Source organism: Phyllostomus discolor, chromosome 4, assembly GCF_004126475.2.
Source record: "Phyllostomus discolor isolate MPI-MPIP mPhyDis1 chromosome 4, mPhyDis1.pri.v3, whole genome shotgun sequence".
Lineage (NCBI taxonomy): Eukaryota > Metazoa > Chordata > Mammalia > Chiroptera > Phyllostomidae > Phyllostomus > Phyllostomus discolor.
The window spans coordinates 52,811,359-52,824,854 of NC_040906.2; the positions used below are offsets into that span (position 1 = coordinate 52,811,359).

Sequence of the window (13,496 nt, forward strand, 5' to 3'; positions counted from 1 at the left end):
TATAGTTCTTTTGTCTTTAATCTCTTATCCAGATTAAATCATAAATATGCCTATTTTATATAAGTATACACATACTCCACAAAATTATGCATGTAACTTGAGTACATAATTAATGCTAGCCAAATAAATAAATTAGTTCTGTGTGAGAAGATCGAAAACAAAACAAAATCAAGGTAACAAGAAAGTAAAAGTGCCATCTTTCGAGTTTCTAGGGGATGTAACAAAAGCAAAATCTTAATGATGTCACATAGGAGCCCTCTATGTCACGTTCCTGGTCAGAGTTGAAAAACCCAGAGCACAACCTTAAACACAGGGTCACTAGCCCCCATGGCTATCCTCTCAGTTGTGTCATTATAGTGGACACTGGTGGTTGTCTGGTCCCTGTTGTTCACTTCATTCCTGCTGTAATCTCACCATATTTCATTGTTTGTCCTACAGAAACCATAAATAAACATTCCTATCTGAAACTGCATAGCATGAATAATTTCCCACAAAGAATGGTATAGATATTCCATTATTTTTAACTTAGAATTCACATAAATGTGATTATAACATACCCTCACACATCTCAAATATATTAATACACTTTGCTTTATAAATGGTACTTTTATATAAATATTATCATTTAGCACTTTTATTTGAAAATTATGGAAATAAATTCTAATCCGAGTCATTCTATTCAAATTACTACTGTACCTTGTAAAGCAGAGTGAATAGCACAATGTGTAAAGTTTTACAGTGCAAAAGTCTCATGAGACCTTTATAGCTGGGGTGCAGTGGTGTCCTTTTCTTATAGGGAGGCCAGGGATTTCCGGGGAATTTTCCACTCTGTTTTAAACTGTAAAAATAAAGCAAAACTAATGTTAGATGATAGATGCAAGATTAAGCTGTAATTTAAATAGTGATTTATAGACATTAATTTTTGTCACATTTTTATATGCAGTACTATTTTTTTTAATCCTTACCCAAGGACATACTCATTGATTTTGGAGACAAGGGATGGAAGTGGGGAGAGAGAAACACTGACGTGAGAGAGAAACATCAATTGGCTGCCTCTTGTATGAGCCCCAATTGGGGGACTGAACCCACAACCCAGGTATATGTCCTGACTAGGATTCAAACCCACAAACTTTGGGTTTAAGGCAGAGTTATCAAACTCATTTTCACCAGGGGGCCACATCAACCTCACAGTTGCCTTCAAAGGACCAAATGTAATTTTAGTACTGTATAAATGTAACTACTTCTTAACTAGGAGGCAAGGAGCTCAGCGCTGCTGCTGGGTAGAAACAAGGTGCCAGGCCAGATAAAACAAGGTGAAGGGCCAGATTTGGCTTGTGTGCCTTGTGTTTGCCACCTGTGTGTTACGGGATAGATGCTCCAACCAAGTCACACCAGCCAGGGCTATGCCGTACTATTTTTAATCAAATTGCTTAAAAATGCCAAATGGACATCTATTCTCCCCACAATGAACATTATTATTGCCTTTCATAATGGATAAAAATGAGTAGAGTTGAACATTAAATAAAAGTACAAATATGAAAATGTTAACAAAGGAAAACAGAAAGAATACAATGTAAAGAGCTAAACAAAAACAATTTTCTAGCTGCAACAACTGAACAAAATAGATTACCTAAAAAATTTCCCACTACAGCTGGGAAAGCTGGATAAAATGTAAAACATAACCATTTAAAGGCATATTTGAAGTCACAAAAAAGAAAGTAGAGTTCCCCCAAGTACCAGGAAAAAAAATTAACAAGCACCAACACTGTGTTTAGCAGTGATTTTTAAGTCTTTGAGCTGGCAGATTTCAAGGTGTTCGACCTGTACAACTAGGCTCAGAGGTGGAACTGAACTCCCACATAAAGCTAAGATCTTTGTAAAGCTTTACCCTCAATGAAACTCGCAAGGAGAAATAAGAATTTGTCTCTTCTGTGTTGGGAAAACAAGATTCCTAGGAAGATAATAATTATGAACTTGTAAGCAACAGCAGCAGACTCAAAACAAAAAAGGGAAAATCTGAAAGAATTACACGGAGAAACCGACAAATCTACAACCATAATAAAGGACATTAACATACTTCTAACAGGAAGTCCAAGAAAATAAACTGGGAAGGATTTTGAAGATTTTTAACAACACAATTAATAAGCTTGAACCAAAGACAAAATTAGAGAACATACATAATTTTAGGTGCACTTAGAAGATTTATTAAAATTAACAAAATAATAAGATGCATAGCAGATCTCAACAAATACAAAAAGAACTAATATACAGACCACAACCACTTATCACAAAGCAAATAAAACTAGAAATCAACTAAAAGATAACCCAAACCCCCCAGTAGACATTTTAAAACACCATGTCCAAATCACCCCAAAATTAAAGCTCAAAATTTACAAGTTCCACCAAGGCACTTGAGAAAGCTCTTCATAACAAGCAGCCAGAATTCACAGATAACTGAAGAATGCCTCTAACATGGAAGCTAGACACTAAACAACAGAAAACTCAACTTAGAGTAAACAAGTATTTTGTAGGTAGGAGGAGAGCTTTAACAACTTAAAAAAAAATTAACTACCAAAGCAAATGAGTTGCATATATGACTCATGGAGATGCCATGGAATTGTTCTCATTTAAAAAAAAAAGGGTTTCTGCTCTGCATGGTCGGTGTGGCTCAGTGGAGTGAGTGCCAGCCTGTGAACCAAAAGGTTGCAGGGTCCATTCCCAGTCAGGACACATGCCTGGGTTGTGGGTCAGGTTCCCCAGCTGGGGGCGTGTGAGAGGCAACTGATCAATGTACCTCTCACACACTGATGTTTCTCTCTCCCTCTTTCCCTCTAAAAAGTAAATGAATAAAATCTTTTTTAAAAAAAATAAATGTTTCACCCTGGCTGACATAGCTCAGTGGATTGAGGATTGAGCACAGGCTACAAAACAAAATGTTGCAGGTTCAATTCCCAGTCAGGGCACATGCCTGGGTTCCAGGCCATGACCCCCAGCAACCGCACTTTGATGTTTCTCTCTCTCTCTTTCTCCCTCCCTACCCTCTCTAAAAATAAATAAATAAAATCTTTTAAGAAAATGTTTCTATATAATAATTTAGTAGCTACATATAAGTGTAATTTTCAAAATAATCCCAACAGTTTATGGTAAAATATTTCAACTATTTTGTTTAGCACAGAGAAGCAATTTTTAGTTTTTGTTTGTTTAAACACTAGTCCCTAAATGTGCAGCACCCACCTTAATAAAGTGTTTCAAAATAAAGTTTATATATTTGTATAAAGCAGCAGCAGGTAATACATCATTTTGACTGCTCTTTTCGAAAGCATTAATGGAATAATGCAAATGAAAAGCTACATGACAGCAAAAAAAAAATTTAAGTGACTCAAACCAACACCTAATTACTGATTAGCTTGAGACAAAAATGATATATATAAACTCATACATCGTACTTTCAAACATGGGTCAGCAGCTGTTAACCTTCAAGATGAGAGATGGGAAGCAACAAAAATATCAGAAATTGTAGTTTAAAAAATTGACTTTCTGAATGGATTTAAAACAGCCACTGTATAAAAATCATGCTTGTCTTTTGGAAATGGCCTAGACAATAGTTCTAACACTGCAACTGACAAATACATTTCACTGAACTTCTCTGGGCCACAGCATCTTCAAATGTAAAATAAAACAATGAATTGAATGGATGGTTTTCTAAGAGTTGGTTTGTTTTGTTTTCCCTTTAAAAGCTGACCTGCCCTTTCAGAGGAATTACTAGTTGGGATGAGCAGGGGGAGCAGGATGAGTCACACCACCCCTCACTCTCTTCTTAGGTCTCTTCTGACTATTGCAGAACCCAGTTTCCACTGATGGCCCCAAGATACTTTCCAGAAACTGGGTAAAAGATCTTGAAGGCCTTTTTCAGCAATATGATCCTAAGATTCTAAACATTTAAATATTACATAAAGCAAATAGTTTATTTTCACTTAAATTCTCAGCACAAAAATTTAAAGAAATTTACCTTTCATTCATTTAGCAATTACTGCCTACAAACAGCCTAGCACTAAGCTAGATTCTGAGGACATAATAGTTCTAACTTATCCAGTCATGTTTCATTATTATTCTTCAAAACATCTTTCTACTACCTTCTTGCATATAAAAAAGATCACACTCAGAAACATCAGTTTAACTCCTCTTTGTCCTTTAAAACCAAAAAGAAAAAAAAGAAAATGACCAATAGCTGAAAAATATTAAATCCCATAATTTAGGGTTATTTTCCTAGTTGTGCTCTAATAAGAACTGAAACAGTCCATTATACAGTCAAATGGTACAGCAAATAAAAGATATAAAGAAAACAGATGTTATATTTCACATACAAAATAAATTTCAAAAAAATTTAAGTTTTACATTGAAACACATTTACTTTATACAAATTGTTATTAGATAAATATAACGGGCTTTACATAAATTTTCAAAGATTAACTTACAAGAAAATAACTTAAAGGTTTAGTCTGAAGCTGGAGAGTATATTTATTTGTTATGTTATTACTGCTTTATTTAAATTACATATTTCTTTTAAAACAAAGATTTTCAAATGGCCAAGAAACATCATATCACTTCCAAAATATTTCCAAGAAACTATAAAGATATGGTACAGGAACTCAAAAGTCAAATGGAGGAAATGAAAGAATTAGAAAAAATGGAGAGCAAAATGAAAATAAGGAAAAATTAATAAAACTAGCTCTGAGGATATGATTTTCTCTATGTGAAGCTGTTCTAAGTCAAACTATGTATAGTTCTAAACAACTAACAAAGCAAAGTAGATTAAAAAACACAATATAACCTGCAGACAGAAAAGATTACCTGTATATCAGTATAGGTCTAAGCTAGGATCCTCAACCTTGACACTAACAACATTTGGAACCAGACAATTCTGTTTGGTGGGCAGACCTAATGTCTACTGGTGCAGTCTTCAGACAATGCCAAGTGGCCACGGAAGACAAATTCATCCCCAGCTGAGAACCACAGGTCTAAACGAGCTCAACTGAAAGTCTGCTATGTGAAAAATAAAAGATGCAATTCTCTGCTTTACAGAGGCCAAGCATATAGTAAGCATTCAATAAATGTATATTGTTAAATTAAATTTCCCCTTTTAAACTGGTTACAGGAAGTGTTTAGTGACTTTCAAGGCTTTGAAAGTTTCAACCCAATCCAGTCCAATTTTCTATTTATTACAAAGTAAAAGAGAATAATAAAATTTACTATTCTTTTCATTCTTATGTAATGCTCAAATGACCAGCCCCTACCACTGCCTCCTGATAGAAAGGAGACCACCTAAGACAACAGTACTTATAAAGGCCGCATTAGGTTTTTCCATGCAAATGCTTACTCCTACCTATCTTTTCACTTTTCAATGTGAATCACTCAAATGATTTATTCAACAAATATATTCTGAATGCCTACTATGTGCCAGCACTAAGAGAATTAATAAAGATATAAAAGAGATATACAGACAAAATTATCTTCCCTCAAGGAACAAAGAGTCTAGTAAAAGCCTATAAGCAAACACATAATTACAAAACCACATGATCAGCACAGAATGACATCGCTGAGAAAGCAGGGAAAGGAGAACCTCAGACTATGGAAAGATAGGGAGAGATGCTGATAGGTAAATTAGGGTTTCTTCTTTGTTTTTTGGGGGGAGTTGTATGCTAAAATTTGGCACTACAACCTTTCTTCAGATATATCTATGATGGATCTTAAATTCAACATACCTCTATCATTGCAAAGAAAGTCTTGGCAAAAGAGAAGTTTCAATTATACCTAATATAAGTCCACTCTGATAGTTACCTAGACAAGTATTTTCTCAAAATTAAAGACATCTGCATCATATCAAAGTTGTTTTTTAAATGTTTAACTTTAGGAAAACACAAATAAGATGATAACCTATAATGTTCAGAAATATAATAGTGATTACTGAAGTTTAAAAATAGATGGAATATATTAAAAACAGTCCATAAAAACAAAATTGAGTTTATTCAAAAGATATCCTTCAAAACTTTATTTTCTGCAGTCATCAACATTTAAACTACTTTGTTAAATATTTACAAGTAATATTCATTTTACCTTGGTTAGTTCCCCAGTTAATAGCAGTATTACCACCCATCATCTCTGATACCCATCATCTCTAATGTCAGGCAATTTTATTCTCTTAACTTGTGCCTCCTCTAGTGGTTTAAAATAGAACAACATGAAACCAAGCTTTGAATTCCACTGGTCAAAGAGTAACTAAGTTTGCTAGTGTTTGATTTATGTTAATACATGATACTTTATAAAATTTATTTTTATCACATTAAAATCAGATTTTGTATCAAAAATCTTGAGGTTACAAATCTCAGCCAGATTATTTTTTAATCTTAAAATATTTTCTCCTCTAAAGATTGAGAGCATGCTTTAATAAGAACATAATCAGCATCTGTTATAATTATTTTTTTATATAAATACAAAATATCAATTATCATACTAATCAATAGAACGGACTTACAAGGCTGTATATCTGTCCATTGCAGACTGCACGTCTCTCCGGTAAACTGTTCGAAGAATGACCATGACGGGGTCAAACTCCTGATCCCAGACTTCAGCTATTATTCGAATTAAAGTAGAAACAGAACAGTAACTTCACAGAAGTCAAGTCAATCTCTAATGACTAATTACATTTAAATATATTTTAATTTAAAAGATGGGATAGTTTAATGTGGCATATTTGCCTTAATAAGCTTGATGCCATTAATACTTTCTAAATCAAAAAATTATAATTTCATCATTATGAATGTTGTTTTTCTTAAGTTCAGCGACAACTACTGAGCAAAAAGTTGTATAACATGACAATGCCTCACCATAAAAGTTTAGTTCATTAGAGGGTTTTTTGTAAATTGTCAACTAGAAAGAAACAATATATTAAACTTGGGAAAGTTGTCACAGTACTGACATACTGAAGTTGGTAACTGATCTCTCACCTTCCCCATAACTAGAAACCACTACCCTATGTGTGCTGTGTGTGCAACTGGTGGCATACGAGATGATTTTAAGTATTAATTGTGCAAAGGTTTTTATTTTAGCAATTACATAATTATATTAACATGTATTACAAAATTGTACATTATAAATAAAACCCACAATCTCACTAACAATCATGCATATAATAAGGCAAAGTTTAAAAAGTAAATATATTTAAGAAAATACAGCATACTAAATATATAATAATGGAAATGGTATTTAAATGTGGTAAAAATCTACAACATGGCCTGAGAATAATAATTTTAGAAATTATTAATGCTACCCCTTTCCTAGATTAAGTTTGTTGTCCTCTCACTCTCTCCAGCAGAACTCTCAACATTTGAAAACATAGTAAGAACCTTAAGCTTCTCCCTACAAATAATTTCAACTTTCTGGCATAAAAAAATCTGTTAACAACTTTCCCTATTTTCAAGTAACATGCTATTCATCATAAACTATCATAAGTATGATTTAAGATCTTTATGATAGTCCTTCACAAAGACAAAGGCTTTTGTTATTATTTCCTATTACCATTTATTGTCCTTCACTTTAACTCTATTAATTTACAAAATGAAAATGCCAAAGCTTTTATCAGAATTATAAAACCACAGCAACGGAAGAAAACTTGAGTGCTTAACTAGTTCAGCAGGCTTCAAGCAGTGTTCCACTGGAGCTGAATTTCCACAGAGGTTTTAACAGGGGCCACTTCATGGGAAAAGAGATGGCAAAACAGCCAAGAAGCTATGGCCACTGCCCACACACACTTTAACCACAACAGGACTGCGTTTTGTGCAACAGATTCACTTAAGGTTTAGTTCCCCAAAATTAAAAAAGGTTTAGTTAATCACTTCTGAAAAGTTTAAAAACCATTCATTTCACAAATAAATCAAATCCAAAGATAAAATTATTTTCTCAATATCACACTACCTAACATAATTCAGTAATATATTTAAATGTGACACTCAAATTATTTTATTTTTATGATTTTATTGTATTTTTTCCATTACCATTTCTTTTTTTTTACTACTGTTCAAGTGCAGTTGTCTCCATTTTCTTCCCACCACTCCCCCCACCCCAGCTATCCCCACCTCACACACCCATGATCCTATGCCTCTTTGGCTTTGTCCATGTGTCCTTGACAACCCTTCCTATCCCCCCCGATACCCCCTCCTACCTCCAGTTTGTTCTTTACTTCAATGTCTCTGGTTATATTTTGCTTGCTTGTTTGTTTTGTTGATTAGGTTACACTTACAAGTGAGATCTTATGGTATTTGTCTTCACTGCCTGGATTATTTCACCTAGCATAATGCTCTCCAGATCCATCCATGCTATTGAAAAGGGTAGAAGCTCCTCCTTTCTTTCTGCTGTGTAGTATTCCACTGTGTAAATGTACCATAGATTTTTGATCCACTCATTTATTGATGGTCACTTGGGTTGCTTCCAGCACTTGGCTATTGTAAATTGTGCTGCTCTGAACATTGGGGTACACAGGTTCTTTTGGATTGGTGTTTCAAGATTCTTAGGGTATAATCCAACAGTGGAATTGCCAGGTCAAAAAGCAGCTCCATTTTCAGTTTTTTGAGGAAATCCCATACTGTTTTCCACAATGGCTGGACTAGTCTGCATTCCCACCAACGTGCACTAGAATTCCCTTTTCTCCATATCCTCACCAGCACTTGCTGATTGTTGATTTGGTTATGATGGCCATTCTGACTGGTATCTTATTGTGGTTTTAATTTGCATCTCTCTGATGGCTAGTGATGTTAAGCATCCTTTCATATGTCTCTAGGCCCTTTGTATGTCCTCCTTGTAGAAGTGTCTGTTCAGGTCCTTTGACCATTTTTTAATTGTGTTGTTTGTCTTCCTAGAGTGGAGTCATGTGAATTCCTTATATATTTTGGAGATCAAATCCTTGTCCGAGGTATCATTTGCAAATATATTCTCCCATACAGTTGGTTTCCTTTTCATTTTGCTGATGTTTAGCCATGCAGTAGCTTTTTAGTTTGATGAAGTCCTATTTGTTTATTCTTTCCTTTATGTCCCTTGCTCTTGGGGACATATCAATGAACATATTGCTGCATGGAATATCTGAGATTTTCCTATGTTCTCCTCTAGGACTTTTACAGTGTCACCCAAATTCTCGACTCTAATCTTCAAATGCCCAGAGCTCCATCCAAATGTCTAAAACTTTATTGTGTATGACATTCATATTAAAGAGCTTCTTCAAAAAATATATTCCCAGAATCTGTTCCCAGAGATCCTAATGAGAGCAGACCTGGGCTAAGGCACAGGAAACTATGTTTGCAAAAAGGACCACAAATGAGTCTGACAGATTATTCCTCACCTCACTTTAATAAGCACCGCACTATACAAGAACACCACTACACTTAAAAGCTTATCTGAATTTTAGATACAAAATATTCTCTACAACAAAGAAAAACTGCTTTTTTCCTTTAATGGAAGATATTCCAACCAGAAACTCTGGAATGTTCTGCATACTTTTGTGAACTCCTGAAAAATTCCCACAATAAGACTTATTCTGTTGTGTTTTGCCAAACACAGTACATCTTTACAACTTCACAGTGGGCATCAGTTTTTTGTTTAGACAAGTGTTGAGGGGATCAAGAAGCATACAATTGCTACTTCCTCAAAATTTTAACTTACATTAGGGAAAATGTCAAAGTTTAAAAAAAAAGACTATGAATCAAGACTTCAACTACTTCTGGCTCTTATCAAACATGTCATCTATGAATCTAAAGGGAAAATCTTAGAAAATCAACCACTCAAGGAAAAGGATTCTATCTATTTATATAGGATCAAAATGTAAGAAAATGTTTCAGCATTCTACACAGATTTTAAACTGTTTCAAATTAAAATTTGGGTAGTGAGAACCATTTCCAAATCAACTTAGAGAGCAAATACACTCAAAATGTTTCTAATGTATTTTATTGATTATGCTATTACACTTGTCCAAATTTCTCCCCTTTGCCCCCACTCCTCCTGGTACCCCTAATTACCTTCAGTAATCCCTACCCTTAGCTCATGTCCATGGGTTGTGCATATAAATTCTTTCACTTCTCCATTTCCTAAATTGTTCTCCATTTCCTAACATCCCCCTATTTTGTACCTACCAATTTGTACTTAATCTCTGCACCTTTCCCCCCATTTTCTTCCTTCCTCCTTCCAACTCTTACCTCTCCAAATGATCTCCATATCTATGATTCCATTCCTGTTCTGGTTGTTTGTATAGTTTGTTTTTTAGATTCAGTTGTTGATAGTTGTGAATTTGTTGTCATTTTAATGTTCATAGTTTTTATCTTTTTCTTTTTCTTAAATAAGTCCCTTTAACATTTCATATAATAATGGCTTGGTGATGATGAACTCCTTTAACTTTACCTTAACTGGGAAGTACTTCATCTGCCTTTCCCTTCTAAATGATAGCTTTGCTGGGTAGCGTAATCTACACTGTAGCTCCTTGCTTTTCATCTCTTTGAATACTTCTGGCCAGTCTCTTCTATCCTGCAAGTTTCTTTTGAGAAATCAGCTGACAGTCTTATGGGCACTCCTTTGTAGGTAACTATCTGCTTTTCTTTTGCTGCTTTTAAGATTCTCTTTTTATCTTTAACCTTTTGCATTTTAATTACAATGAATCTTGGTGTGGCCTTCTTTGGGTCCAACTTGTTTGGGACTCTCTGTGCTTCCTGAACTTGCATGTCTATTTCCTTCATTAAATTGGGGAAGTTTTCCTTCCATATTTTTTCAAGTAAGTTTTCAATTTCTTGCTCTTTCTCTTCTCTGTCTGATACTCCTAAAATCTGGATGTTGGTTCATTTGGAGATATCCCAGAGGCTCCTTAGTCTATCCTCATTTTTTTAAATTCTTTTTTCTTCTTGCTCTTATGACTGAATGCTTTTTTCTTCCTTATGTTCCAAATCATTGATTTGATTCTTGGCTTCATCCCCTCCAGTGTTGGTTCCCAGTAGATTTTTCTTTATTTCACTTAATGTAACCTTCATTTCTACCTGAGTCTTTTTTACGCTATTGCAGTACCCGGTGAGTTCTTTGAGCATCCTCATGACCAATGTTTTGAACTCCACAAGTGATTGGTTGGCTATCTCCATTTTGCTTAGTTCTTTTTCTGGAGTTTTGCTCTATACTTTCATTTGTACTATATTTCTTTGTCTCCCCAATTTGGCAGCTTCCTTGTGTCTGTTTCTGTGTATTAGGTAGAGCTGCTTTGACTCCTTGTCTTAGTAGTGTGGCCTATTGTAGAAAAGCACACCTGTAAGTCGTGTGGCCCAGAGCCTTAGGTAATCACCAGGGTGGGGCAACCTGTGTTGCCACTCTGTAGCTATGCAGGTGAGGGGTCAGAGAGGGGACAATGCCACTGCCTGGTCTCTGGTGTTTTGCCCAGTACGAAGCTGTCTCCCAGCACTTGCCCTGTTGCCAGTCTCTTCACTTTCTCCTTGCCACTGGTGCTCTTGCAGCTGTTGCCCTGGTGCTGAATCCCAGAGGGGGTGGGTATGCGTAAGTCCTAAGACAATCATGGACCCTTTAAGAGGAGTCTCCTGAGAATACAGCAGTTTCTTCTGCTGCCCCAATCCCCACTGGTTTTTACAGCCAGAAGTTATGGGGACTTACCTTCCTGGTGTTGGAACCCTGGGCTGTGTGATCTGGTCTGTGGCTGGGATCCCTTGCTCCCAAGGTAACCCTGCTGATTTTTATACACTGCATGTGAATGTGGGAACCTTCTCTGTACCACCCCACATCTCCATGCCTCCCTGCGCCTCTTCACCTGTCTGCACACACCTCTCCTGGTTTCCACCCATTGGATGAATGTGGCTTCTTTAAATCCTTGGTTGTCAGACTTCTATACAGCTTGATTACCTGATGATTCTGGGTAGTATTTCTTTGTAGTCTAGTTTTAATTTTTGCTGTAGTTGTGCAAAGAGTTGAAGCATGTTTACGTACCACTCATCTTGATTGTAAGTCTCAAAATGTTTTTAAGTATACATTTTGTTTTATAATTTTTGGTTTACTTACAGTGTGTTCACTAATGAAAATGAACTAGATACAGTTCATATATAGAGTTCCTTTTATAATTTAGAGTCATCTAAGAAACCTTATTGTAATATAAAACCGTAAATTTATAAATAAATGAAGAAATATACTATATACCATAAAAGACAAGCATACATCTATATAAGAAAGTTGAAGAAAAAAACCAAAGTTGAATAAATAAAAGGAAAAATATTTTATTTCCATATACACAACTCACCTTCAGAAAAATTGATACTGAAGACTATCTATGTATATAAACATACCTTTAGGAGTATACATTCCTTGTTGCATAGAACCTCCAGGTTCAAAAACAGGAGCCTTAAAATCAGCTACAGCTGATAAAACTGATTCAAAGCTGTAACTGCCTGGAATAATGCCACTTTTGGGATTTGGATTTTCTGGAATATGATGTATGTGTCAAGAAAAAAAAAATCATACTATATTTGCCACATATATTGTCATTCTTTGTGTTAACATTTTCACAAAGTATTCATCACCTTACATTTTACTTTGTAGTTTTTCCTTGTAGATGTGTGACTTATAAGTAAAATATAACTAAAAAAAAGAAAAAGATAAAAATCATAACTAAAAGCCAGCTTTATAAACTTACCGAGGTACCCTGGTGTCTGTTTTTGTTTTTAAAAAGAAAAAGGCAAAGTAATTGTCTGTAATATAAAAAGTTGGCCACAACAGGATTATATAACAATTTGATTACTTTTTATTGTGAATTTTAAAAATATTTTTAATCTAGAAGCCTACTAATAAGCTATATGCTGAACTGTTCCCAATTATATTACTCCCCCCAAATTTATCGAATTTCAGAAAAGGAAAAATAAAACTTTAAAAAATTGAATTTCCATACATCATTTTGCAAATGTACTTTTCCTTAGAACATTGAGAGCAGACTAAAAATTAACCAAGTTTTTTCTGAGTAAAGGTTGTGTTTCCAAAAACACAAAATGTCATCCTCAAAATAAAAAGATAATAAGAAAAATTTTTAAATATGGAAACAAGAAAACTATAGTTTTTTCCTACTAGTTTCATTTTAAAGTATACAATTCTTTTAAATTCAAAGTTACAGAGAATGCTTTTGCTCTGTCTGTTCAGCATTGATACACCATATACAACTGTTAAAAAAAATTATCGGCCCTGACTGATGTGGCTCAGTTGGCTGGGTACTGTCCCACAAAGCAAAAGGTCACTGGTTCAATTCCTGGCCAGGGCACATGCCTTGGTGGGTTTGGTCCCAAACAGGGCGCAAATGAGAGGCAACCCATTAATGTTTCTCTTTCACATAGATGTTTCTTTCCCTCTCTTTCTGCCTCCCTTCCCCCTCTCTAAAAATAAATAAATCTTTTTTAAAAAAAGAAAGCATCAAACAATATCAAATT

General features: G+C 34.8%; 1 protein-coding gene across 6 annotated transcripts in view; it reads right to left on the reverse strand.

The window, feature by feature from the left end:
• The window catches only part of UBR3 (ubiquitin protein ligase E3 component n-recognin 3), a 203,918-nt gene that overhangs the window by 104,074 nt on the left and 86,348 nt on the right, over positions 1-13,496 (reverse strand). For all 6 annotated transcript variants that reach the window (XM_036023319.1, XM_036023318.1, XM_036023323.1 and 3 more), the window contains exons 18-20: positions 12,369-12,510; positions 6,533-6,629; positions 697-838 (exon numbers count right to left, since the gene is read on the reverse strand). In XM_036023319.1, coding sequence (XP_035879212.1) covers positions 697-838; positions 6,533-6,629; positions 12,369-12,510 — 381 coding nt within the window. The remainder of the gene's footprint in view (positions 1-696; positions 839-6,532; positions 6,630-12,368; positions 12,511-13,496) is intronic.